We start from the raw sequence: 26,925 nt of genomic DNA on the forward strand, positions 1-26,925 counted from the left end.
TATGTCTAATTCCAGCTCTAGCAGGATATATATTTCAAATCTGATATATTCTAATCACAAAATAGAAATAAAATTATTTTTTTCTACCTTTTGTCGTCTCTAGTTTCTGCTTTCAATCTTCTTTTCACTTTCTTCCTTCCAGCGTCTTCCCTCTCTGTCTCTTCAATCCAGCATCTGCCCCTTCCATCCACTGTCTGTCCTCCCCCTTTTTCTTTCTATGCCCTTCTCCCCTTTCCATCCAGCTTGTGCCCCCTCTCTCCTTTTTACATGATTCATTCCAGCTTCACTGCTCTCTTCATTTTTATCTCTCCTACACCAGATCTATCATTGTTGTCCCTCTCTGTTTATTTTTCTGCTGACCCCTTCCTATCATCAATCTCTCTACTTTCTCATGCCTGTGTCTCCCCTTCCCCTCCTCTAATCTCTCTGCCAGCTGTTTCCTTACTTTTTTCATTCTCCCTTCCCTCCTCCTCCTATCCAGCAGTAACTCTCTTCCCTTCCTCCCCTCCCAGCAGCATCTCTCCTTCTCCCTCTCCAGTAGCAGCTGTCCCTTTTTTTCCCTTACCCAACAGCTTCCCTGATTCCTTTCCCTCCTCCCCTCCCAGAAGCATCTCTCTTTCTTCCTCTCCAGTAGCAGCTGTCCCTTTTTTTCCCTTGCCCAGCAGCTTTCCAGACTCTGATAGTGGTTTTCTCCCCTCCCAGCAGCTCTTCTTACTTCCCAGCGCAGCGATTCAGGAAGGCAGCCTCGGGTCCTTTGTTGGGTCGCGCCGCCTCTGAGGAAAGAGGAAGTTGCATCATCAGAGGCAGCCGCGACTCAGCAAAAGCCCCGAGGCTGCCTTTGTGAATCGCTGCGCTGGGAAGTAAAGGAGAGCTGCAGAGGGGAGAAAGCCACTGTCGGAGGCTCCCCAAGATCTCTCCGGCCCAGCGCAGACTTCAGATGTTGATCTTGCCAGCCCTGCGCGGACCGGCAAAAATTTCCTGCGGACCGGCACCGGTCCACGGACCGGCGGTTGAAGAACTGTGGTCTAGATGGTCAGTATGTCATCTAAATTTCAAGGGTTGAACTAGGGTGGGCTTATGACCTGGACATTTTGCAGTGATAATCGAAACATTTACAAAACATCCAGGGCACAATTTGGACGTTTAGAACCAGACCTTTTTAAAAATTACAAATAAGTACCAAAAAGGTGCCCAAACTGACACATAGGTGACACTAGAGGGCTGCTACAAAATTGGTTAGTGGCCTTTGTCATAAATTGTATGGGTACAGACTTTGGGCTCCTTTTACTAAGCTGCGATAGTGGTTTTAGCGCGCACTTAGCGTGCGCAGAATTGCCCCGCACGCTAGACGTGGCATTAGTTCTAGTCGCATAGCGCAGGTTTAGCGCATACTATAATTCTGTGTGCGCTAAAAACGCTATTGCAGCTTAGTAAAAGGAGCCCTTAGAGTACTTAATATGTATACTCTGGAGGAAAGATGGGAGAGGGGATATGATAGAGACCTTAAATATCTCAGTGGCATTAGTACAGGAGGTGAGTCTTTTTCAAATTAAGGAAAATTCCAGAAGGAGAAGGCATAGGATGAAGCTAAGAGATGATAGGCTCAGGAGTAATGTAAGAAAATTATTCTTTACAGAAAAGGTGGTAGATTTGTGGAATAGTCGCCCAGTAGAGGTGGTGGAGATGAATACTGTATCTGAATTCAAGATAGCGTGGGACAGGCATGTGGGATCTCTTAGGGAGAAGAGAAGATAATGGTTGTGGGGAAGGGCAGTCTGGATGGGCCATTAGGCCTTTATCTGCTGTCATGTTTTTTATGTTTCTATAAGGGCTATTGGGGTGGCATACAGGTGGGTACAGTAGGTTTGGGGTGAGTTTTGAAGGACTCCCATACACTGTAAGATGTGTTCCTGGGATCCTTTATGTGGATGTGTTCCTGGGACCCTTTATGTGAAGTTCAGTGCAGTGTCCCCTGGGGTGCCCCGCCAGTCTATTAAAAATGCTGACTCCTCCTACATCCCAATGGCTTGATATGTGCATTTTTCATTTGGATGTTTTGGTTTTCAAGAATGGTAAAAAAAAAAAAAAGATAGACGTACTGAGGGCGAACACGGCTAGAAAGGTCATAAAAAAAAGTCTGACATTTTACAGTGTTGAACATGGCCATGTTCTCTACCCGATTTTTGGATGCACTTCACAAAATGCTCACGCTTGTACTTTACTTAGACGTCATATCGAACATGGCCCTCTTAACATCCCAATGCTGTCTTGGATGTTTCTTTTTGAAAATGACCCTTCACACATCCAGTGCCAGCTAATCAAATTCAGATTTTCATGATGGCCTCCTTATGAGGAAGACTTTTAAGGTGCTGAAAGCAATAGAAGAAAAACCCGGTGGTCTCAATCCGTCCTTCTTTTTCTGTAGCCATATGGGAACTTACCAAAAGTTCATAAGAAGGACAACAAGTATATTGGAGAGAAGCTTTCGGACACAGTAGGCAGAAATAAAGTGCCTCTCATAATAAGTTCTGGTACTTAAATGGTGTTTTTTGCCTTGTGTTTCTCTCTAAGGAATGTTCTAGTGGGAACACAATTATCAACAATATAATTATATTCCTTTTAGATTGAATAATTTCAGCTTATTGAATCTTGTGTCTGGAATTTGGACTTTTGTAGGTATGATTTGGCATGCAAAGACTTGCTAGCACTCATGAACTTTCTGATATATTGAAGACAGAGCCGCACATGCCACCATTGTCTTTGCTTTAAAAGAGTAATTTGAGAATATGAGATGAAGGAAAGGATGATACTGTGAGTTTCTTGACTTCTCTGCTTTCATGTCACTGGGAGGGAAATTTGCAAAAGCCATTTACAAAGTATATGGGTGAAAAGGCTATAGAAATGTGCCCACCTACTCCTTAATAGTGGAGGTTGAAGAATGGCCTAATGCAGTGTATCGCAAACTGTGTGCTGCGAGACCCCAGGGAGGAGGAGAGGCGCCGGCACCGGCTGACTGCCTACAGGACATCCTGTAGGCAGTCAGCCGGTGCCAGCGCCTCTCCTCCTTCCCGGCGCCTCTCCGTACTGCTTCCCTTCCAGTACCTCCCACTGGCGGCTCAAGGCCCCCCCGCATGCATGGATGTCGATGTGATGATGACATCGCATCTTCGTTCTCACACTTCCGGATGCCCTTGAGCCATGACCACCAGTTTAGAATGCTGCGGCTTTGCAAAGTTTGTGAGACCCTGGCCTAATGGCTAGAGCTGCTGCCCCAGCACCCCGAGGTTGTAGGCTCAATCCCAGCATCACACCCCTATTCTGAAACGCCTTCACTGGCGACCTATTGAACAACGGATTCGTTACAAAGTGTTATCTTCAAGTTTATTAAGTATTTGATTAATCGCTTACTCAAATATCTAAGCAATGAACAAATCTTTCAATTTACAGATAATACAGGGGTTAAAAAAAACAGATGAACACTGAAGAAAACATTTTAAATTAATGATTAACAGAATAAACAGAAAAGGAAAACAAAGGGAAAGGCAGGGTAATGAAATACAATAATAATGATAGAAAGAAGGACGATAATGGTAAAAAAACAATAGGAGGGAAATAAAAGAAGTAGCCAGACTTTGCATCAATCGGCCCCTTACTGGTTTCAGTTTCTCTGGGAGGTCTATAGACCAAAAACAGAGCTTTGAGGTCAGAAGGAGGCATGAGATTATTAGCAAACACAGAAGAAGGTGTGAGCTCTGTGGCCACGAAATCGAAAATGTTCTCGATTGCTGGAGTGTCTCTCTGAAATAAGTTATATGGACACCTAAGATTATGCACTGACCGTTATAGTTTTAAGAAACTGTTAGAAATCAAGCTGCTTGTGCGCGCTTATTTGTAGAGCTACGCCAGCTCAGATTGGAAAATAGTTTCTGTATTGGTTTTTGGAGTCCACAAGCCGTCAGTTTTTGTTCATCCATGTTGTGGATAAACTATTCATAGGAACTTCTAGGTGGTGAATTGATTGTTTGCTGACAGTGAGTGAAGTTATAATTTCAGTTAGGAGTGAATGGAAGTTTGTTAATTTTAAGTTTTGTGTTTAAACTATGTATGTTCATCTTATGGAAACCTCTTAGATCATAGGCGATATATAATTTTTAAAATAAATAAGTGACCCTGGGCAAGTCACTTAGGGGTCCTTTTACTAAGGTGTGCTAGCCTTTTTAGCGCATGCTAAATATTAGTGTGCGCTAAACGCTAATGCGTCCATTATATTCTACGGACAAGTTAGCGTTTAACGTGCACTAAAACAGCTAGTGCGCCTTAGTAAAAGGACCCCATAATCCAACATTGCTTCAGGCAACATAGCTAGACTGAGCCCACCAGGACAGATAGGGAAGATACTTACATTAATTGATAAAAAAAAGATTGTACATCACCCTGAACTTTTCCAAGATAGGGCAGTATATCAAATGCCAATAAGCATAATACCAAATTGCTTTATTATTACAGTACTCCCCCAATATTCCAGGAACCCCCACGAATCCTGAAAAACTGCGAATACGGTTTTTAGCGGGGGAGATAGGAGAGGGCAGCCGGAGAGGCAGGAGAAGGCAGCCGGAGCGCTAGTGAGTGAAGGAAATCACTCGCGGTATGCTCCTACCGCCTCTTCCTGCACTAAAGTTGGGCCTCACCAATCAGGAGCTGCTTTAACATTTCCTACACTCACTGACACTCCGGCTGCTCTCTCCTGCCCGGTCATTTGCGGTCGTAAAATCTGCGAATGACCGGGACTGCGAACTGCGAACACCGTACTCTTATTTTAAATTTCTTATACACTATCTGCCAGCTCAAAAGCTATAGAAGTGATGTACATTTAGATACCTTCTTGACAGCAGATTGGTTGCCTGCAAGGCCAGTGGAAATCTTGGCGTATTGTTTTGTCTTGAACCCCAATTAATATTTTAGAGGGTCACTGGGGTGTGTTTGATCCCTAACCAAGCCATTTCCTCCAATCATTTCATGATCTGTCAAAGGTAGGCGCATTCATATATGTGGGCTTGGGAAAGTCTAAAGTAAAATCCAACCCCCCCCCAGCCCTGCCCAGTTTTACCTGTCTCCACCCTGTTAAGCCCCAGCCTCGTTCCCAATCCCACCCTAGCCCCACCCCAGCCTCCCGCTGCCTGCTCTCGTTGGGCAGGAGCACGCAATTTAGAGGAGGCTTTTCAAAACCCGGACAAAGTGCCGGGTTTTGAAAAGCCATCCGGGGAAATCTGGACTTCAGGTGTCCCTAGATAGTCTGTGCATAGTTTCTCATCATACATATGATGACAGTGTAGTTCTTTCAATTCTGTTTTGAATCTCCATCTGCATCAATATTTCCAGCTGGAGAGTTACATACAGTACAATCATGCAATTCAACCAGTTCGCCGAGTCAGTTCATTGACTCCCTTTCCATTTCTGCATACAATTCAAACTCCTCTTATTGACTTACAAGTGCATTCACTCTGCAACTCCTCAGTCTCTCTCCTATCTGCTCTCTCCCTATACTCCTCCCTGGAAACTCCATTCATCAAGTAAGTCTCTCTTATTTGTACCCTTTTCCTCTACTGCCAGCTTCAGACTCCATCCCTTCTGTCTTGCTGTACCGTGTGCCTGGAATACACTTCCTGAGTCAGTGTCAACTCCATCTCTGGTTGTATTGAAATCTAGGCTACAAGCCCACTTTTTTTTTAGGCTGCTTTGAACTCCTACTCACTTGTAAAGCACCAATGTCTGCTTTAATCATTACCACTGTAAGCAATCCCCTAATCTCTTTTTCCTGCTTGTCTGTTTTGATTAGATTGTAAATTCGGTTGGGGAGGGATTGTCTCTTATGTGTTTAATGTACAGCGCAGCATATGTCTAGAAGTGATAGAGAAATGATAAGTAGTAGTAACCAATATTTGAATTAGAGTTCCAGGATTTCTAAGCATTCTCACTTTAATAGGCCAACCTTAGAGTACTAGTATCCAGGAGATAATGTTGGCTGTTAGAAACATGGCTGAATTTAATCTGATTGCTGCTCAATAAATTTATAGGCTGGTGGCTGGTTTCTACAATCAGCTTTTCTCCCTGAATATATTTACGGAAGTGTTTGTAAGACTTAAACCAGGGGTGTCCAACCTTTTGGCTTCACTGGGCCGCATTGGTCGAAAAAAATGTTTCTGGTGCTGCACAAACGTGCAAACTCTGCAGCAAGACAGAGGAGGGAGCCGGCAAGACTGGAAACACTGCATCGTCCTTGACCGGGGCCGCATAAAATACTTCACTGGGCCGCATGCGGCCTCAGGCCGCAGGTTGGACACCCCTGACTTAAACAGTTGACAGTTGGAGTATTTATTCTCAACTTCAGATAAGACTTTCCTGGCATAAGTAACAGCTCATGTGTCAGAGTCAGGGTTCAAACCTATGCTGCTCCCTGTGACTCTGGGCAAGCCACATAATCTCCCATTGCTCAAGGTACATTAGATAGATTGTGAGCCCACTGGGACAGACAAGGAAAAATGCTTGAGTACCTGAATAAATTCATATAAACTGTTCTGAGCTCCCTGGGAGAATGGTATAGAAAATTTAATAAATAAATAATATTTATGATATACTGCACTAATGCATTTATGAGTAAACCCAAATTCCAGAAAGATCTGTAGATACCCTTCAGGATAGGCAAGAGACATGGAGAGATACTCATGGCATCTTTCAGTTCCTTCATTACCTTTCTTGTCCAGAACATGGTTTTGATACTCATTGTATGTTTGTTTGCAGGCTGTTGACCTTTTTTCTAACTGTCACTCTCCTATTGCACTGGATAAGTACTTTGTTTCCTATTATTTGTTTGCAGTCATGTGCGGTGAGGGCTCTCAGGGGATTCAGTAAATTCCCAGCTCTACAGCCCTGCTTTTTCTACTTTTTTTAAATACTTTTTTGCTTGTTGAGTAGGTAGCCTGCTCGACCGGTCAAACTGCATTAAACAAAAAAGTAAACAAATAAACAAAAAAATCAGAACTGTTGGGCTGGGGATTCTCCAAACCCCTCTGAAGGCCCTGACACTACTGATCTGAATTTGATTGGCTGAGCAGCATCTGCCTGTTACCTGCTCAACCAATCAAATTCAGAGCCATGCCCTCAGGGCCTTTAGGGGGGTAGGGTGAATTTCCTGAAGGTCATGACCGCTTGCTTGGAAAAGGGATTCTCAACCAAAAGCTTGGGATAAACTAAGCCAGTTAGGTTTTTAGGATATCCACAATGAATATGTGTGAGATAAATATGCATACATTGCCTGCCCTATATGCAGAGCTATCTCATGTATGTTCAATGTGGATATCCTGAAAATCTGACTGGCTGGATGTGTCCCAGGACTAGGTTGACAACCACTAGCTTGGAGAGATGTGTGGGCATAGTGCTGGTTTGTGGTCCTGGCAGATGGCACACATCAGAGTAGTGCCTCTAGAGTCTTTGCTCACCCCCTTCACGTAGGGCTACATCATATTAGGGCTACCATATTTAAGGATGGTTGAACCCAGACGCATGACCCCGCCCTGTTCTGCCCCCAGCCCTGCCTTAGTCTGCCTCAACCTGCCTTGCTCTGCCTCTAGTCCCACCCACAAAAAGCCTCATCTCTTTTTTGCTGACCTCCAGGCTGTGTCGGGCCTCCAGTATTCGCAGATGCATGTGGCATCATCCGTGCATGCTTGTTGAAGGCCCTCCAGATGCAACCTGAGCTCAGGGCTTTCCAAAACCTGGACAAACTGCTGGGTTTTGGAAAGTCAGTCCGGAAACCTGGACAGTCCTCTAAAAAAGGACATGTTCGGGTTTTCCCAGACATCTGCTAACCCTATATATATATATATATATATATATATATATACAGTTTCTGCATGAGGGATTCGGGGACATGTTTGAGCAGGTGAATTGGGATGTGCCCTTGTGAGTTCTGCTGGGTCATATGTACGCTGTACATATGGCATCTTCTCTCTATTCCATTTCTAGCCTCATTCTTATCCTGCTTTGTGCTGGTGATATAAAACTGCTAGAGAGGGTGCAGAGACGAGCAACGAAGCTAGTGAAAGGTATGGAGAATCTAGACTACGAGAAATGACTTAGGAGACTTCTCCCTTGAGAAGAGGAGACTGCGAGGGGATCTGATCGAGACTTTTAAAATACTGAAAGGATTCGACAAAATGGAGCAGGGAAAGCAGTTATTTACAATGTCCAATGTGACACGGGCAAGAGGACATAGAAGCTCAGGGGGACAGGTCCAGGATGAATATCAGGAAGTTCTGTTTCACGCAGCGAGTGGTGGACACCTGGAATGCTCTCCCAGAGGAAGTAATTGCAGAATCCACCGTTCTAGGATTTAAGGGTAAACTAGATGCGCATCTCCTTAAGAGTGGCATAGAGTGATATGGGTAAGGGTAAATTAGATGCACATCTCCCTTAAGAAGCATACAGTGATATGGGGACTAAAACTATGCCAGGGTACACCTGGCAGGGCCTCCGCATATGCGGATCACCGGACTTGATGGACCCAGGGTTTGATCCGGAGATGGCAATTCTTATGTTCTGCTAATCAAAGCCATGTATGCCAATTTTTTTGCATGTCTTCAGTTTCAGGCACATCTGTTTCCCATATATATCCTAAATTGCGCTCTTCTCCCAGTTGTACCCCTCTGTCTCACCCTACCTCTCTAGGGATTGATGCTTGCCTATTCATTCGCCTACTCAACTTCTCCCAGGCCCTCATCATTTTGACATAGTCCCTCCTCCAGCCAGGCAAGGGAAACCATTGGTGTTCCCGTCTGAAGGAACAGCTTGGCCAGGAGGAAGGCGTCAGAGGGTAAAAGCATCTATTTTGTGAGTGTCTCTGCGCCTTGACATTTGTTGTGTACATGAATGTGTGCTCATTCGACAGGTCACTGGATGCCCAACTACCTCTAACACAGTATATGCACCTATTCTGTAAAGGTCATGCCCACCTACACTCTCTTTATAGAATACATATGTACTTTTTGATACTGCTATTTAGGCATGCCCATATTTAACAAAGAACCCTTTAATTTCCCACACACACTACCCTGTGTTCTTTGAAATATTCATGGCCACTACCTTTGCCTTAAAATCTAAAGCCAAATTTAAACATAAGAACATAAGAATAGCCTTACTGAGTCAGACCAATGGTCCATCAAGCCCAGTAGCCCATTCTCACGGTGGCCAATCCAGTTCACTACTACCTGGCCAAAATCCAAAGAGTAGCAACATTCCATGCTACCGATCCAGGGCAAGAAGTGGTTTCCCCCATGTCTTTCTCAATAACAGACTATGGACCTTTCTTCCAGGAACTTGTCCAAACCTTTCTTAAAACCAGTTACACTATCCGCTCATACCACAACTTCTGACAATGTGTTCTAATCTAGAGCTTAACTATTCTCTGAGTCAGGGGTAGGGAACTCCAGTCCTCGAGAGCCGTACTCCAGTCGGGTTTTCAGGATTTCCCCAATGAATATGCATTGAAGCAGTGCATGCAAATAGATCTCATGCATATTCATTGGGGAAATCCTGAAAACTCGCCTGGAATACGGCTCTTGAGGACCGGAGTTCCCTAACCTTGTTCTGAGTGAAAAAATATTTCCTCCTATTGGTTTTAAAAGTATTTCCATGTAACTTCATCGAGTGTCTCCTAGTCTTTGTAATTTTTGACAGAGTGAAAAATTGATCCACTTGTACCCATTCTACCTCACTTAGGTTTTGTAGACTTCAATCATATCTCCCCTCAGTCGTTTCTTTTCCAAGTTGAAGAGCCCTAACCGTTGTAGTCTTTCTTTTGTTCTGCCCCACTTTTATGAAACAAGTTTCAAGTTTATTTAAAATATTTGATATGATCGCAATATCCAAATCCACTGCGATTTACAAAAATTAAAAATAGAAAAATATAAAAGATCGAACAAACAGGACATAAAAAACAGTTATGACAAAAAATGCAATTGATGGGGAGAAGGGCTAAAAAAAAAAATTGGATTAAATATAATTCCAAAATAAATGAAAGAGGGTTGGAAAGGAGACAAAAGGTTAGGGAATGTTACCCACTTAATTTCTACTTAACAGTCTTCCTTGTCCAGATAAGTTCCAGAATGAGGTCATATGATTTTAAATGGGTCAGTTAAATCGTCCTTAAACAGCCAACTTTTTAGTAGGCCTTTGAACTTATTAAGTAATTTTTCTTCTCTTATGTTGAAATGAAGCATGTTCCAAATATGAGGAGCTGTAACAGAAAAGATCAAATCCCTCCTTGAGTAAATGATTTTTAATGAGAGAATTACTAACAGAGATTTATCTTCTTCTGATCTTAGAGATTTTACAGGAATGTATGGTATTAGAAATATTTCTAAAAATGCTGGGGCTTTATTTACTAGTATTTTATGTGTGAGTAAAGCTATTTTGTAAGTAATTCTATAGCTTACCGGTAACCAGTGATTTTCCTTTAGCAGTCGAGTTACATGATCAAATTTTTTTCTTTTCATAATAATTTTTATTGCGGTGTTTTGAAAATTTGTAGTCTACGTATTTCTTTTAAGGTAGTCCCTTTGTATAGGGCAGTGGTTCCCAACCCTGTCCTGGAGGAACACCAGGCCAATTGGGTTTTCAGGCTAGCCCTAATGAATATGCATGAAGCAAATCTGCATGCCTATCACTTCCATCATATGCAAATCTCTCTCATGCTTATTCATTAGGGCTAGCCTGAAAACCCGATTGGCCTGGTGTTCCTCCAGGACAGGGTTGGGAATCACTGGTATAGAGCATTGCAATAGTCAATTTTAGAAATAACTAGGGAATGTATTAAAATATTTAATGATGATTTATCGAGAAACACGGACAGTGATCTGATTAATCTTAACCTGTAGAAACAAGTTCTTACCAGTGAGCTAATTTGGTCGTGGTAGTTAAGCTTTTGGTCTAATATGACCCCGAGAATCTTTACCTTAGTAACTACTTTAAGGTTAGTTGTGTTTATGGTTATATTGGCTCCTAATTTCTGCCCCTCCCTACACGGAAAGAGCATAGTCTCGGTTTTGGATGTATTAAGGGCCAATTTATTATCATGTAACCATTTTGATATTTTAGAAAGTTTCTCATTGATTGCTGTGATTTCTCCATCTGCGCTAGTGTCTATGGGATATAACAATTGTACGTCATCTGCATATGCAAATGGGATAAACCCAATTGACTGACTGAGTGTTAACAGTGGTGCCAGGAATATGTTAAATAATAGTGGAGATAGAATTGAACCTTACGGAATCCTAAAGTTTGTCGAGGTTATCCTTGCCGAAGAGTTGTTAAATGTAACCTTAGATGAACATTTGTGAAAATATGATTGAAACCACTGAAGAACAACTTCCGAAATTCCCATAGATCTTAGTCTGCGTAAGAGAAGATAGTGATCAATGGTGTCGAACGCTGATGATAAGTTTAAGGATATAAGGAGAACTGATTGATGCTGATCCCAAAAATATAATACAGAGGATGTCAGGACGATTAAAGAATGCTCAGTTGAATAATATTGTCGAAATCTTGTTTGGTGAGGGTGTAATGCTCCGGTTTTCTCTATGAATTCTGAAACTTGATTAAAAACTATTTTTCCATCATTTTTGCTAAAAATGGAATATTTGCTATTGGCCTGAAATTACTGGAATCGTTCAGATTCCCTTTTACATCTTTGGGTATTAGGTGGATGATTGAGTTTTTCCAGTTTTGGGGTATAGTCCCTTTCTCTAGTGAGGAAGAGATTAGTTGGTGAATGTATTTGCCGAAAATGTTGAAGAATTTTTTTTTTCATAATACGTGGGGGAGTGAGTCTTCTTTGTTCCCCTTTGTATTCAGTGAGGTAAACAAGCTTCTCAGATCTGATAATGAGGGTAATGTAAAGTGGGAGCACTTTGATGTTGGAATACAGGAATCTGGAACTGATTAGTCCATTTCTGGGTCTAAGTTGTTACCGAATGTTTCCCTTATCCCTTGAATCTTTTCTACAAAATAATTAGCCAACTCTTGAGCAGTCAGGGTGCTGAGTGCACCCTGTGCTGAATGTGATTCGAATGTGATTTAAAATGGAGACTAATGTTTCCAAAATTAAAAAACTTCTTTGAAAACCTTTTTATTTCAGTGCACATTTTGTGAGTTGTATGTTTTTCCCTGTCTTACTATTTCTCTTTCCTATCAATGATTAGATTTCCACGTCCTGATTTTAATATATTTTGATTGTAAACCACCTTGTTCATATCCCCATAAAGGTGGTACATAAACCACTATGATTCATTACCACGCACAGAACTGGTGCTGTCCACTGGTGAGATCCACAAAATAGAAAAAAAAACCCTCAAAAATACTAGGCATGTTCCTCAACTCCCAACTAAACTTTGAAGATCAAATCAATTTCGTGGTCAAAAAGTTCTTCTTCAGGCTAGGACAACTAACAACAAGATGATCCCTCCTGAGCCAGGCTAATTTTAGAACTGTGGCACAGGCCGTCTTACTACCAAACCTGGATTACTGTAATTCCTTGTACTGTGGTCCCACGGAGAAGGAACACAGGAGATTGCAACTATTCCAGAATACAGTAGACAGATTAATCTTCAGAGTAGGCAAATTTGAAAGGCACAGCCCATTGTTGGAAAAACTGCATTGGCTACAAGTGAAAAATAGAAACCCTTTCATGATTGCATGCATGGTCTTTAAAGTGATTCACAGTGGCAACTCTAGTGGACTGGTATCAGACATCAAGATGCCATGTTCATTTCATAATGCAAGAAGAGCCCAGTGATTCAAGCTATCCTTCCCCTCACCACAACATGTTAAGCGGAAAAAACTATCTAAGTCCACCTTCGAATCCATTTGCCCCAGAGTCAGGAATAATCTACCCCTGTACTTGCATCATTCCCTCCTATTACAGCCTCTGAAGACTTATCTTTTCCCCTCATAATGACTGATCTCTACCCTACCTCCTATTTAGAATCTGTTCACGAATGTTATTACTGATCCCAATCTTATTGTAAGCTGCAATGATTCTTTGTAGAAAATTGTGGGATATAAGAAATGGTACGGTATGATATGGTATATAGAAATAGCCTTTATTTATCTTTTTCTCTTTCATGTTTACACAGGATTATCATACTGATATGAACAGGGAACTCAAGAAGGACTCAAAGCAAGATTATCGATTAGAATATGCCCTGGAAAATGGCACCCACACAATTCTAGCATTTAGTAGAGACCTGCATACATGTGACCCGAATGATAAGACAATAACGGTAAGGCGACACTTAAGTACTTCTCATAAATTTAAAAACTTTGGAGTAAATATTCAGTGGGCAGTGGCCATCATTTTGTTGGCAGATGGTGACATTATCCCCAAATATTCAAAGCCACTTATGTCCAGAGACAGGCACTGAGTATCTGGGTTTAGGTGGCCAGATATTTATTTATTGGGATTTATTAACTGCCTTTATGAAGAGATTCATAATAATAGCAAAATAACCAAATATAAACATAAATACAATGAATGAGGTAAACTCAAAATCAGCAAATTGAAACTTAGTAATAGAACAACCAGGAAAGTTTCAAAAATATACGTATTTAATAGCACTGAAATTCAAGGGTATTCCGGAGTCATAGTTGGCACTTATCTGCTTAAGTGCGATATTCAACACAACTTGATAAGCCAACCTGAATAGAAATAGGACTGTATTTTATGCAGTCATATTTATCCAGTTAACCTATCTGGTTAAATGCTGAATATCGCACTTAACTGGATAAGCGCCAGTTCCACCCCCAGAATGCCCACAAACTAGTTGGTTTTGTCTTAAGCACTAACCCCCCCTTTTACAAAATAATAGCGCAGTTTTTAGTGCCGTCTGAGTGTCGGAGCTGTTACCATTGTGGCCATCACTAAAAACCGCACTATGATTTTGTAAAAAGGGAGGGGGGGTAAGTTAATTAAGAAACACCATTTACAATGGCAAAATACATTAAAGTTAAAGCACCAACAGGCTCCTAAAAAACTGGCACCGGAATCACGCCTCTGTAGGCGCTCTAGGCTACCTAACACCATTGTGGGCATGGCTAACACCAGAAGTGGCGTTAGGTGGCCTAAAGCACCTATGTAGGCACGATTCATGACAAAGGCACTGGAAATGTAGGCCTGGAAAATCCTAGCCTACATTTCCAGTGCCTATCTTTCCCGGAGGTATATGGAGCCGTTGTGTTATTTGTAGATAGACAGTGGAGATGACCAAGAAAACAAAGGTGCTGTTTATTTCAAAACTCAGCTTTTATTAGTGTACTGGTTCGACACGTGTTTCGGCCTGTCCGGCCTGCCTCAGGAGCCTACAAATAAAAACACTAGTAACAAATAAAAGTACATACATATTATGTTAGCAATGAGTGGTTTATATGCTTATATATATATCAGGGTGACTGCTCAGGAGATGCTTGTAATGAGCAGTTTATTAGCTCTTTAATATAAACTTTAAATTCAACTACATGATGTCACCAATTGTACTGCCTATATCTGTGTTTATATAATTCTACAGGGAGAAATTGTCTCACTGCATTAATTGCCTTCATTCAGTTTTATATTCATTAATAGTTCACGGTTCCTCAGCGGGCCACCACATACTCAATTATTCTCATAGTGTGTGGCTTTATGCTCCCACTCCTCATTGGAACCACTTTATTTTTTAATTTTATACTTGTTTGCAATTTTATAAGTATGTATTAACTACTACGAATACTTAGCTTTAAGCTGTTGGCTTGTTAGCAAGACGCTGTGCAGGGGAGTTTTTACGAAAACACCAACATGTTTCGCCCGTGTGTATTAATGGGCTTTCTCAAGGCTCCAACTCCCGCTCATAAACATTCAGCCACCAAAGCTTAGGCGCTTTGGTGGCTGAATGTTTATGAGCGGGAGTTGGAGCCTTGAGAAAGCCCATTAATACACACGGGCGAAACATGTTGGTGTTTTCGTAAAAACTCCCCTGCACAGCGTCTTGCTAACAAGCCAACAGCTTAAAGCTAAGTATTCGTAGTAGTTAATACATACTTATAAAATTGCAAACAAGTATAAAATTAAAAAATAAAGTGGTTCCAATGAGGAGTGGGAGCATAAAGCCACACACTATGAGAATAATTGAGTATGTGGTGGCCCGCTGAGGAACCGTGAACTATTAATGAATATAAAACTGAATGAAGGCAATTAATGCAGTGAGACAATTTCTCCCTGTAGAATTATATTTACATTAGCCTTACCTTTCATTCAAATTGATTTGAACACAGTGCCTAAGCTTACATTCTATATCTGTGTTTAAACATACACACATATGCTGTCTTCTTTTTTTCATTTTTTTCCTTTTAATTTTGTATATTGGGATTTCTTTTAATAAATATTGTTAATGTTTTATTATAATACTAGTCTTTAAGCCCGTTACATTAACGGGTGCTAGAATAGATGTGTGTGTCTGTCTTTCTTTCTTTCTCTCTCTCCCCTTGGGCGCTGTCTGTCTGTCTATGTTTATTTGTTTTTCTCTCCTTGGACACTGGCTGTCTCTCCTTAGACGCTGCCTGAATGTCTTCCTTTCTGTCTGTCTCACTGGCCCCCTGTGTGTCATTCTTTGTGTCTGTGTCCTTGTGTCATTCCCCCGCCCCCCCCCCAGAGCAAAGCTGTCTGCCCCAGCATACCCCTTTCCCTCTCCCTGACCCCCTTGTGTCTTCCCCCTGCCCCCCAAGCAAAGATGTCTACCCCCCAGCACACCTCTGCAACAAAAGCATCCCCCTGTACCTGCAGCACTGGCATGACACCCTTCAGCCAATCGTGAGTGCTCAGAGCGCGACAGGGAGCGGAGCCTGCAGCTTCTTCGGCGTCGGTGAGGAAGGAGAGGTTGGCCCAACTCTCTGCAGGGGCTTTGGGGACAGTCTTCTGCGGCTCGAAGCCCTCCTCCCAGCAGCACTCCGTACTGCCTTCCTCCCGCCGCCCAGAATAGATGTCTGTATGTCTGGGTTTTTTTTATTTGTCTCTCTCTCCTTGGACGCTGTCTGTCTGTCATTCTTTGTGTCTGTGTCTCTCCCTGGTCCCCTGTCTGTCTGTCTTTCTTTCTGTCTGACTCCCTGGCCCCCCTGCTTGCCAAAGCAGCCCCCTTTCCCTCTCCCCCTGTTCTGCAATGCCTACCTGCTCCGTGGCCCCCTTCTGTTCCTCCCCCACCTGATTGCTGTCTGCCCCCAGCACACCCTTCCCCCCAAATCAGTATCCTTTCCCTCTCCCCCTGTTCTGCAATGCCTACCTGCTCCATGGCCCCTTTCTGTTCCCCCCCCATGATTGCTATCTGCACTCAGCACAACCCTCCCACCAAAACAGCCCCCTTTCCTGCCTGCTCCATGGCCCTTCTTTTTCCTCTTCCCCTCCCGTTCTTCCCCTCCCTCCAGTCACCGCTGCCATTCCTATTTAAAACGGCCTGCTGAGGTTCGCGGCCGGCTGTAGCGAACCTCGCAGGCTGCTGTTCACCTCAGTAGAATGTTCCCTCTGACGCAATCGCGTCAGAGGGAACGTGCTACCATGTGGAGAGCGGCCTGCGAGGTTCGCTACAGCCGGCCGCGATCGCGTCAGAGGGAACGTGCTACCATGTGGAGAGCGGCCTGCGAGGTTCGCTACAGCCGACCGCGAACCTCAGTAGGCCGTTTTAAATAGGAATGGCAGCGGTGACTGGAGGGAGGGGAAGAACAGGAGCAGTAGTGGTTGTTGCGGGAGGGGGGAGTTGGCGACGTGCAGGCCGCTGTGAACAGGAGCGGCAGCGGCGGCAGGACCATGAGCCCTCTTCCCGCCATCTGCTGCCAGAGCCGCTCCTGTCGCCCGATGCAGCTAACTGGCGCATACGCCTCAAGCCGCGGTCAAGGCTGTGGACTCGCGCATGTGCACTCCTTCGGCCACAGACCTACACGCACAGAACACGCAAATAGGAGTGTGCATGCGTGGCTAGCTCTTTATTATATTAGATATATGTAATTTTATTTAATAGTGTTTATATTTGCATATTCTTGTTGTTAATATTTGATGTGATTTTAATGATGTATGTGTATGTAAAGTTGTATGCTCCTGAGGCAGGCCGGATAGGCCGCAACACATGTTGAGCCAGTAAAAACAGAATTTTGAAATAAACAGCACCTTTATTTTCTTGATCATCTCCACTGTCTATCTACATATTATTATCTTGTGGAGTCAATTCTCCTGTTTTGGCTTGGCTGTTGCGTGATGCATCGAGGTGGAAGAAGATATCTTCTTTTTCAAGGGTCCAGCGACAACAAGGGGGCATCTGTGGAAAATCAGGGGCGGGAAACTGCACGGGGACACCAGGAAATTCTTTTTTACTGAAAGGGTGGTTGATCGCTGGAATGGTCTTCCACTTCAGGTGACTGAGGCCAGCAGCGTGCCTGATTTTAAGGCCAAATGGGATAGACATGTGGGATCTATTCAAAGTAGATAGGTAGGGGAGGGTCATTGGGGTGGGCAGACTAGATGGACCGTGGCCCTTATCTGCTGTCTATTTCTATGTTTCTATGAAACATGATTGGTGGCCACTTTTTAGGTGGCCGCCAATTTTGGTGCCTTATAGAGAATCCGGGCCTAACTGGCTATATTCATCAGCTCTCTCTGGTTAAATGTTACTCGAATATGCCTGGGCAGCTCTGATCAAATTATTTAAACAATCAGGAGCCTTTCCTGGCCATCTAAATCATTTTGAATGCCGACCTCTTTTCTGTTAGTCATGATTAGAATTGCAATCTAAAACAATGTAATTATGTAAAAAAAAGTGTTTGTATTTGTAAAATACAGATCAAATTTATTTATTTTGTAGAACTGCACAGCCTGCATACTCCTCATTAAATCTATTTAGCTAAAGTATGTAAAGCTAGATTCCACATGTAATTTTAAAACTCTATGGATTTGATGTATCAACCTATTTTTTCTCATCTACTTGTGGGAAAAATCAGAAATAACTCAGACCCTCTATCATTTATACTGTGCCATAAGAGACACTCTGAAAAAGCTGACCAGTGAAGGGGTTTAATGTCCTTATGATTCTATAACGACTACCAGAGAATAGTTAAGCTCTGGAACGCATTGCCAGAGAATGTTATAAGATCAGCTAATGTAGCTGGTTTTAAAAAAAAGTTTGGACAAGTTCCTGAAGGAAAAGTCCATAGTCTGCTATTGAAACACAAATGGTGAAATCCACTGCTTGCCCTAGATCGGTGGCATGGAAGGCTGCTACTTGTGTTTTTGCCAGGTACTTGTGACTTGGATTGGCTTTCATGAAGACGGGATACTGAGCTAGCTGGACCATTGGTCTGGCCAAGTAAGACTATTCTTATGTTCTTGCCATTGATTCCTTTCGTTTTGTGTCAGTTTTCATCTGAAATAATCAAAAGCCATATGAAAATGTTCTTTACTTCCATATTGCTGGTCATAATTCTGTGAGTCAAAGAGAATGGAGGTAGCATGGGCAGCTGGTGGAAGAAAGCCCACCAGCAGATAAAGAGGAACTGATGGCAGAAAGTCACTAGAAGAACCCATCCTATCGTTGGTCAGAGTGTGGGATACCAGTCCAGTAATGCCAAAACTAGACTGGCATAGAGAAAATAGTGAGAGGTTGGTGGGTGGAGATGTGTCTTTGGGGGAGGGGCTTAGGTGCTTTAGCTTGGGAGGGGAAAGCCAAAGGTTAAAAGTTGTGTGTGTGTGTTGGGGGGATATGATATTTTGTTTCTAGTTCAAGTTCAGTTTTTTAAGTATAATGAAAATCTAAGCGGTTAACATAATAGAATGATAAATAGGGGCAGAAGCTAAAATTCAAAAGACAAGCAATAGATAGGCAATCCAGAAAAAGGAAAAGGGGAAGGAGAATACAATTAACAAATAAGAAAACTGGGGGAGGAAAAAACCTAAGGGGGGGGACAACAACTATCTCTGGATCAGCTGTAGTAGGAGGGGAGCAGCAAACAAAATGAATGGAAGATAAAAATAATAATCATACATTGATGTAGGAAAGGCAAGAGAAAAAGATGCCTTTAATTGAGATTTGAACTTGGCAAGAAAGGTTTCCATCCTGAGGTAGAAGGGAAGATTGTTCCAGAGGGTTGGTGCCACCATGCTGAAGCACAAAGTCTTGTTGGTGTCTAGGTACACCTGCTGGAAAGAAGGGATAGAGAAAAGATGTTGATGTGACGATTTGAGGGCCCTGTTGATTGAGTAAGGAATGAGTTGGGTAGCCAATAAAGGGGACAAAATCTAGAGATCATATCTGATGAGTGAGGAAAAGAATCTTGAAGACGATCCGGAAGGAACTGGAAGCTTGTGTTTGGCAAGAGGAATAACATGATCAAATTTCTTTTTCTTGTTGTTATCATGAAGCTTAACCGCAGTATTCTGTACTGGAGAATGACACGGAGGACAAATTTTTCCCTGCCAGAACTCAATTTCCCTACCCAATCCCCGCAAGTTTTGTCGTTGTCCCTGTCTCATTCCTGTAAGCTCAGTCTTAACCATACAAGCCTCGAACACTTATGATTTTAAAATGTTTGAGGCTTGTGCAGCTGAGGAAAGAGCTGGCAGAGACAGGATGGGAAAATAAGTTCCCGCAGGGACGGAGAAAATTTTGTCCCTGTGTCATTCTCCATTCTGTACCAATTGAAGTCTTATGAAGTTGTTGTAAGAGCAAGGCATGCAGAAGGATACGTAAAGAAGAGAATTCTAAAAGGGAACAGATAGAACGTATCCGCCTAAGGGTAAAGAAACGTGAGGAAGCCAGCTTTGAGATGTGAGCATGGAAAGACAGATTATTGTCTAACATGATACTGAGAATCTTAATGGATAAATGGTATGGGAGAGTTGTAAATTTGTCAGTAAAAGCAGGAGGCATGATAGGTGATGAATTTTGAACAGAACAACATTGCAACATTCTCGGCCTCTTTTACAAAGCCACACGGCAACAGCCCCGAAGCCCTTTCAAATCTCTGTGGGCTCCGGGGCCGTTAGCGCAGCGCAGCCGCTAGCTTGCCTTTGTAAAAGAGGCCGTTTGTGTTTACTCAGTGAGCAGAATGGAGGGAAGTGCTCAATGACTGTAATAAAAATGAAGCAAAACAGAACGAAATGTAAGTGGGGAAACTAATTGACCAATATAGAGAATGAAATAAAATATTTCCCCTGCATACCAATAAGACATCTATCTATGGTGATTCTGCTATTTAAAAAATAATTTTTTAGCATGTACTGGGGGTCGTTTACTAATGGTTAGAGCATGATAGTCAAACCAAAAATTATTTGCTTTTTTGTTTGAGTGGTTCACAACTTTGGGACACTTCATTTAGAATTCATCATTACCCAGCAGCATTTTTGTGGGAATAGAGCATGGAAGTGACATACCATTAGTACGAATTATCTGCCATACGGCTCATTTCATTCCTATGGGCTCTGCAACCAGTAACACACACTAATGGTGTTAATACATGATAGAACACAACAGGAAGAAACTTCCACAACAAGTACAGAACATGCAAGAAAAACAGAGATGATAATGAGAGAAGACCCCCCCCCCCCCACCACACACCAAGGATAACTTCTTGGCCACCTCCACTTCTCTTGCATGCTAGCACATGATAATCGTTACCAAATAACCCCTGCCAAAAGGATGGTTTTCAAAGTCAAATATGTATGTAAATTGGCTATCTAAAACTTGATCTCCATACTTGAGCTGCATTTAGGAGAGGCATTTAGGGCAGGATTGGAATAAAACATGCATAAATTGTATTTTCAAGTCAACACATATTCCCCCCCTTTTACAAAACCATAGCAAGGTTTTTAGTGTTGTCTGCGGCTGTAACAGCTCCAACTCTCATAGAATTGCTGAGCGTCAAAGCTGTTACTGCCACAGCCGGCGCTATAAACCGCGCTACAGTTTTGTAAAGGGGGGGGGATTGTTTTTCCAAGAAGATCTACCTGCGCAAAAAAAGGCACATAAGCATAGGTATTTTATATCCATGACAATTTCCATCACCTTGAAACTTGGAGAAAGGCCTTTATAAAATACCTTTAGATATTCTTCCCATGTGAACATTTTGGAAAATGGCCCTACGTTTATGAGTATAGAGAATTGAAACTGCATATTTTACTTGACAGGTGAGGTCACAGAGCTGTTAAAATTAATAATAATGTATTTTTTTAAAAGGAGAGTACATTAAGAGTGATTTGGGCCTATCATTCTGATGATGCTGGAGAAGCAGGTCTAGACTATCACGGATCGAACCGTGGTGGAAAGAGTCTACGTTTACTAAATCCTGAGAATCTGAATGCCGTCCCTGCAGAAACTCCTTACTTTAATTTGACAAATCAAAACGTAAGTTTTAAGTTTCCTTTAAGGCTAGAAACATGATCAATTTAAATTTTTTTCTAGTTAGTGTGTTAAAACATATGAACCAAACTGGCCTATCAGTACATAAGGAAACAAGCCCTAGGTGGTAACTAGCATCTGAGCTATTCTCAGCCATGGCTGAAGTGACTCCAGATATTGAATGCCAAGACATGTATGACTCCAGGCATTTAATATCCGCTTTCAGTAGTGACCTGGAAGTTAAGCAGCACCCGTCACCCAATTAACTTCACCACATAAGGTTCAGACAGCAAAAAAGGTTGTCTTAATTTTATGTGGATACTTAGCCAGTTAGCTAAGTTCATGCTTGGCCCATGCCCCACTCTAACAGCCGGTTAGGGGATGGATGGTTAGTGGGGATATTCAGTGGCATTAACCAGTTAAGTGTTGCTTTGAATATCCCCGGATAGCCCCAGGAAAACCACTTAACTGACAGATGCTTCTCCTGGCCATTTAAATGGCTTTGAACACTGGGTCTACAGAGTTCAGCACTAGGATTCTCCTTTACATGCTTACAAAGCCTCCAAGTTCTGTGGAGGTTGAATCCTTACTCTCTGTATGAAGGTAGCATGTTCTTTTATTATGAATAATATCTAGGTCTTGTGGTATTAATATGAGATCCTAAAAATAGCTGCTTCGTTTATCAGTCAATGCAATACAATGGTGCCTCGCCTAACGAACGCCTCGCACAGCGAACGCTGCGCACAACGAACTTCTTGTCTTGATTCGTACAACGGATTCGTTTCACACAACGAAGTCGCCCGAGCTGCATCCTTCCGCGCAGGCACTGCGCTTAACTGCCCTCTCTCACTTGTTTCCCCCGATTATCCAGCATCTAGCCCTCCCCCCCAAACACTTCCTGTTTCCAGCGAGGCGGCCGCATCAGAGGGGACGGGTATCGAAGCGCGAGCGAGCTGCGGAAGTGGTGTTGGTGGTGGACGGCCTCAGGTATGAGTTAGGATGGTGGGGTGGGGTGGGGAGGGGAGGCCTGAGAGCGAGCATGCGCGCACAGGGAGGAGACGGGGAGAGACGCGCTGGATTGGCAACGGTTGCTCTCTGTCGCCTCCCGGCTCCAGCGGCGTGACAGTTTTAAACAGGCGCGTGGTTCTTTCTAAGCAGAACCACCAGCTTTAACGGCGCTGACTCCCGACTACAGCCTCCAACAGATGACTGCTTCCCATTGCATCCGGCCGCTGGCAGGTCTCGCGCGCAGCAGCCAATGGGTGCCAGCCACGAGTCGGCCAGCACCAGAGGGGGGAATCAGGAGAGACGAGCATCAGAGGGTGGAGGAGAGGCAAGGTAGAAGAAGAAAATCAGAGAGGAGGAGAGAAGCAGAGAGAGAGAGATTGGACAAAGAGGAGGGGATGGTGAAGGAGGAAGAGAACAGAAAAGGAAAGCATAGAGGAGCATTAGAGAGGGAGAGGAGAAGACAGTTTGCCAGCCTGAGAAACTCCCTAACCCCTTATGCTGCTGCACAGGGAAATGGGGAAAAATGACAGCATATTTTATGCTACAGAACGAATTATTTTTTTTTACATGTATTGTTATGGGAAAACACGTTTCACATAACGAACTTTTCGCATAACAAACTTGCTCCTGGAACCAATTAAGTTCGTTGTGTGAGGCACCACTGTATTTATATAGTGAGAATCTGTCATCTTTGATCCAAGAAACAAGCTTTTGGAGTGAAAATAGTTAATTAATAGTAAATTGTTTTGAAAGGGCAAGTAAGAAACTCATCTTTAAAAGGTGCAAAGCTAAGTATCTGTGCTTTGGCAAAACGTTATCTGGTTGATATTCAGAGCAATGTAAACTAGCAGGAAAAGGCTCCTGTCTGGTTAAATCGCTGATATTCAGTGGCACGTGACCACTTAGGGCCAGATTCTATAAATGGTGCCTGCATTGAGGATACATAGTGATGCCTAATGAAAATCTGCACACAACTCAAATTGTGTTAATTAGTTTAAATGGCATTGACCATGTCACTAAAGTTCATTTAAAAAATAAAAAAAATAAATGAACCAATTATGAGTTCCCCGTGGAACTCAAAGCAGTGCCTAGCAAGGACTAAAGGCTCCTTTTACAAAGGTGTGTTGGGGGCCTTAACGCACGGAATAGCGCGCGCTAAAATGCCACACGCGCTAGGCGCTACCGCCTCCTTTTAAGCAGGTGGAAATGTTTTGGCTAGCACGCGCTACAGCGTGCGCTAATCTTGAGCGTGCACTAAAAACACTAGCGCACCTTAGTAAAAGGAGCCCTAAGTCCAGGCACAGTGTGATGCCTAACGCTGCCTACCTGAAAAATAGGCATGGTTGTTGTTAGGTGAACCAATAGTATCAGGGTACATTCGTATATAACAAACACCAACTCAAAAGAAAACGGACTGTATAATAATTTTAGCAGAAAAACCCCATTCACGCTATATCATCAAAAATAAATAAAACGAGACAGAAACTGAAAATATTTACAAAAATGTAGAAAACAGACCTCATACATGGGTGTCCGGGACTATATAGGACCCTAAGCTATCCGTATCATCACTGGTCAGAAAAAACTCCATACATTTATATTGTCAATTTTTCATTTTTCATAATTCATCAGTTTTCAAAATTCATTTTCTGTCATCATTATTCTGAAATGGAACTAGAGGTAAAATCTGCCAAAAATAACAACAATGGCTACAGCCTGGAGCAACAAGTTTCTGTCTCGTTTTATTTATTTTCGATGATATAGCGTGAATGGGGTTTCTCTGCTAAAATTATTATACAGTCCGTTTTCTTTTGAGTTGGTGTTTGTTGTTGTTAGGTGCCATCGACTCATGCTCGAGTCCTAGCAACTTGATGAATTGTGGATCTAAAAAGGAATCAGTTTTGTGCTAGTCCGGAAACGTCCTCCAGCGTCATCCCCATGGTTGTTTTCAGTGTGTCCAGCAATCTAATTATAGGTCATCCTCTTCGCCTGGTTCCTTCGATCTTCCCAGTCATGATGCCCTTCTCCAGTGATCTCTCTCTTCTGATGGGTGTGACCAAAATAAGACAGTCGTAACTTTTCGTTTTGGTGGGCCAGTTTATGTTTAGGTTATAAATACGAAAAGATGAATGCAGATATATTAGAGAATAGCAAATTATTTAAATTGGTTTGGGGCCCGTTGGCATCCTTTGTTAATTCAACATAGTTGTCTTTGTTTAAACTTTAATTTATTTTTATACATATCCAGGACAGGGTGGGTGGGGTGATATTTTTCTGGTTCATTTCTTGATTAAATTGTTGGATGGGAGGGGAGGGTTATTTATTTTCTGAATTGTTATTATTGGAATTTAAGTGCTTATTTTGTTATTAATGTACAGTGGTATCTTGGATTACGAGCATAATCCGTTCCAGGAGCATGCTCGTAATCCAAAATGCTCGTTTATCAAAGCGAGTTTCCCCATAGGAAATAATGTAAACTCGCTTTGATACGTTCCCCCCCCCCCGAGGCCAGGGCGCTGCTTCCCCCCCCCCCCCGCATGATCCAGCACCCCCCGTGAGAACAGGCACCCCCCGCCCGACCAACTTTAACTCACTCACCCCCCCCATCTGGCACCAGCACGAGAACCGCTCCCCCCCGCTCGCAAAGGCCCCCCCGCTCGAATCGGCACCCCCTCCCCGCGAGAACAGGAACCCCCCGCCCGACCAACTTTAACTCACCCCCCCTTTGGCACCGGCACGCAGCCCACAAGTGCCGGTGCCGGTGCCGCTTGAAGATCTTCTTCCCTGTCTCTGCCGGCTTTGAGAATGCATCTGCGCATGCTCAAACCCTTCTAATTCTCCCTCTCGCCGATGCATGCTCAAAGCCAGCAGAGACTGGGAAGAAGATCTTCAAGTGGCACCGGTGCCAAAGTTAAAGTTGGGCGGGGGGTGGGGGTGCCGATTCGAGTGGGAGGGGGCCCTTTGCAAGTGGGGGGAGCGATGCCAGTTATCTTGGGAAAGACAAACGGACGTCTTTCCCAAGGTTTGCCATAGGGAAATTAAGGAAAGTATATAAACCCCAGTGCAGAAGGGCTGACCAGGTCAGTGCCCAGGACAATAAATTAGCTGACTACCTGGTGAGTGACAATGAAATGGAAATAGAACAGGAAGGCTTAGACTTACCTGAAGCAGTCCCAAAGCCAGGCAGGAAGAAGCTGCCTTGCTATTGGCCATTGCCTGTAAGGCAGAAAGCTCACAAGCAGTTTCCCCTCAGAGAAATGGCATGGGCTGAGGAAGGAATTCCCTTCCCCCATCCAAAGCCAAGGGGGAGTGGTTCTTCCCCTCAGCTTAAAGCCAGGCTCGTTAGAGAGCAGAGGGAGGAAGGAGGAGCAGAACGTGGCTTGGCAGTAGAGCAGAGGCAGGACGGGGCTGAGCAGTTCCTCAGCACTGACTGGGAAATGACTGAGGAACAGGCTGGTAATTTGGCCACTGAATTCCTTCCCCCAGAACCCATGGTATTGGAGGAAAGTGGGACTATACAGGAAAGCTGGCCAGAGGAAATGGAGAGCTGAATATCCTGAAAAGGTCTATGAACAGAGCTTTGTTTTGGCTGTATTTCTCTGTTGGCTCTTTGAGCTAATGACTGTGGGAGTTACTAGGGAAATAATCCTGTACCGCAATTTCACCTGTTGGTTTGCTGGAATTGATAAAGGATACAGTAACCTCCTCTTCAGGTTATGGTCTCAGCTGAACCAAACGCCATGCTGGCTAGTTTAAAGCCCAGAATTTCCTGACTTCCACACTCCTTGGAAGTGCCCAGCTGTTAAGATAGTGTCTTAGCAACTAACTAATTCAATTAGTCTGCCTGCCTCTTAGGAAGAAGGAAATTAACCCTCTCAGGGAAAAGCCTGCTTGGGACTAGGGAGAAAGTTCAACCCAGCTAGAGGGAAGTGTTATGCACTGCAGGACAGCACAACATATTCCCCAATCATGAACAAGAATGTCTCTCCTGTAAAGCTACAATGGAGAGTTATTGGTGCTAACTGTTTCACCTCCTAGCCTCATGGAATATCAATGACTGTATGTGATTTACCAACCCAGTCCAGAGTTGATTACTGTGTGACTAAGAGTGAAATTAACTTTTTCTGTTGTTTTTGTATGAGGTGCATGCTCCCAGGAAAACCCGGAGCGGCACAGTAATTCCACGGCCGGTGGCCGAATAAAAGCTTATGTTTTCAACAAGGCCATTCTGACAAAGTGTGATTTTTTTCAAAATCCTTGGAGAATAAGCTTAGTGGGGCATTTGCCAGCGACTACCAACTTGAAAGGTTACCCTAATTCTAAAGGGACCACGCCAGTAGCAAGCTTCATGTCACTACCCGACAGCTCAAGGTGTTCTCAGAGAGCGTGGGTGTGACAGTGCTCGCAAATCGAGTCAACACTCGGTTTGCGAGACACGTTTTGCGAGAATGTTTTGCTCGTC

At 43.3% G+C, this 26,925-nt stretch overlaps 1 protein-coding gene across 3 annotated transcripts in view; it reads left to right on the forward strand.

Annotated features, from left to right (window-relative positions):
- The window catches only part of MOXD1 (monooxygenase DBH like 1), a 200,284-nt gene that overhangs the window by 88,789 nt on the left and 84,570 nt on the right, over positions 1 to 26,925 (forward strand). For all 3 annotated transcript variants that reach the window (XM_033939629.1, XM_033939630.1, XM_033939631.1), the window contains exons 2-3: positions 13,188 to 13,334; positions 21,294 to 21,461. In XM_033939629.1, the coding sequence (XP_033795520.1) occupies positions 13,188 to 13,334; positions 21,294 to 21,461 (315 nt within the window). The remainder of the gene's footprint in view (positions 1 to 13,187; positions 13,335 to 21,293; positions 21,462 to 26,925) is intronic.

The sequence above is a fragment of the Geotrypetes seraphini genome, chromosome 3 (genome assembly GCF_902459505.1).
Source record: "Geotrypetes seraphini chromosome 3, aGeoSer1.1, whole genome shotgun sequence".
Classification (NCBI taxonomy): domain Eukaryota; kingdom Metazoa; phylum Chordata; class Amphibia; order Gymnophiona; family Dermophiidae; genus Geotrypetes; species Geotrypetes seraphini.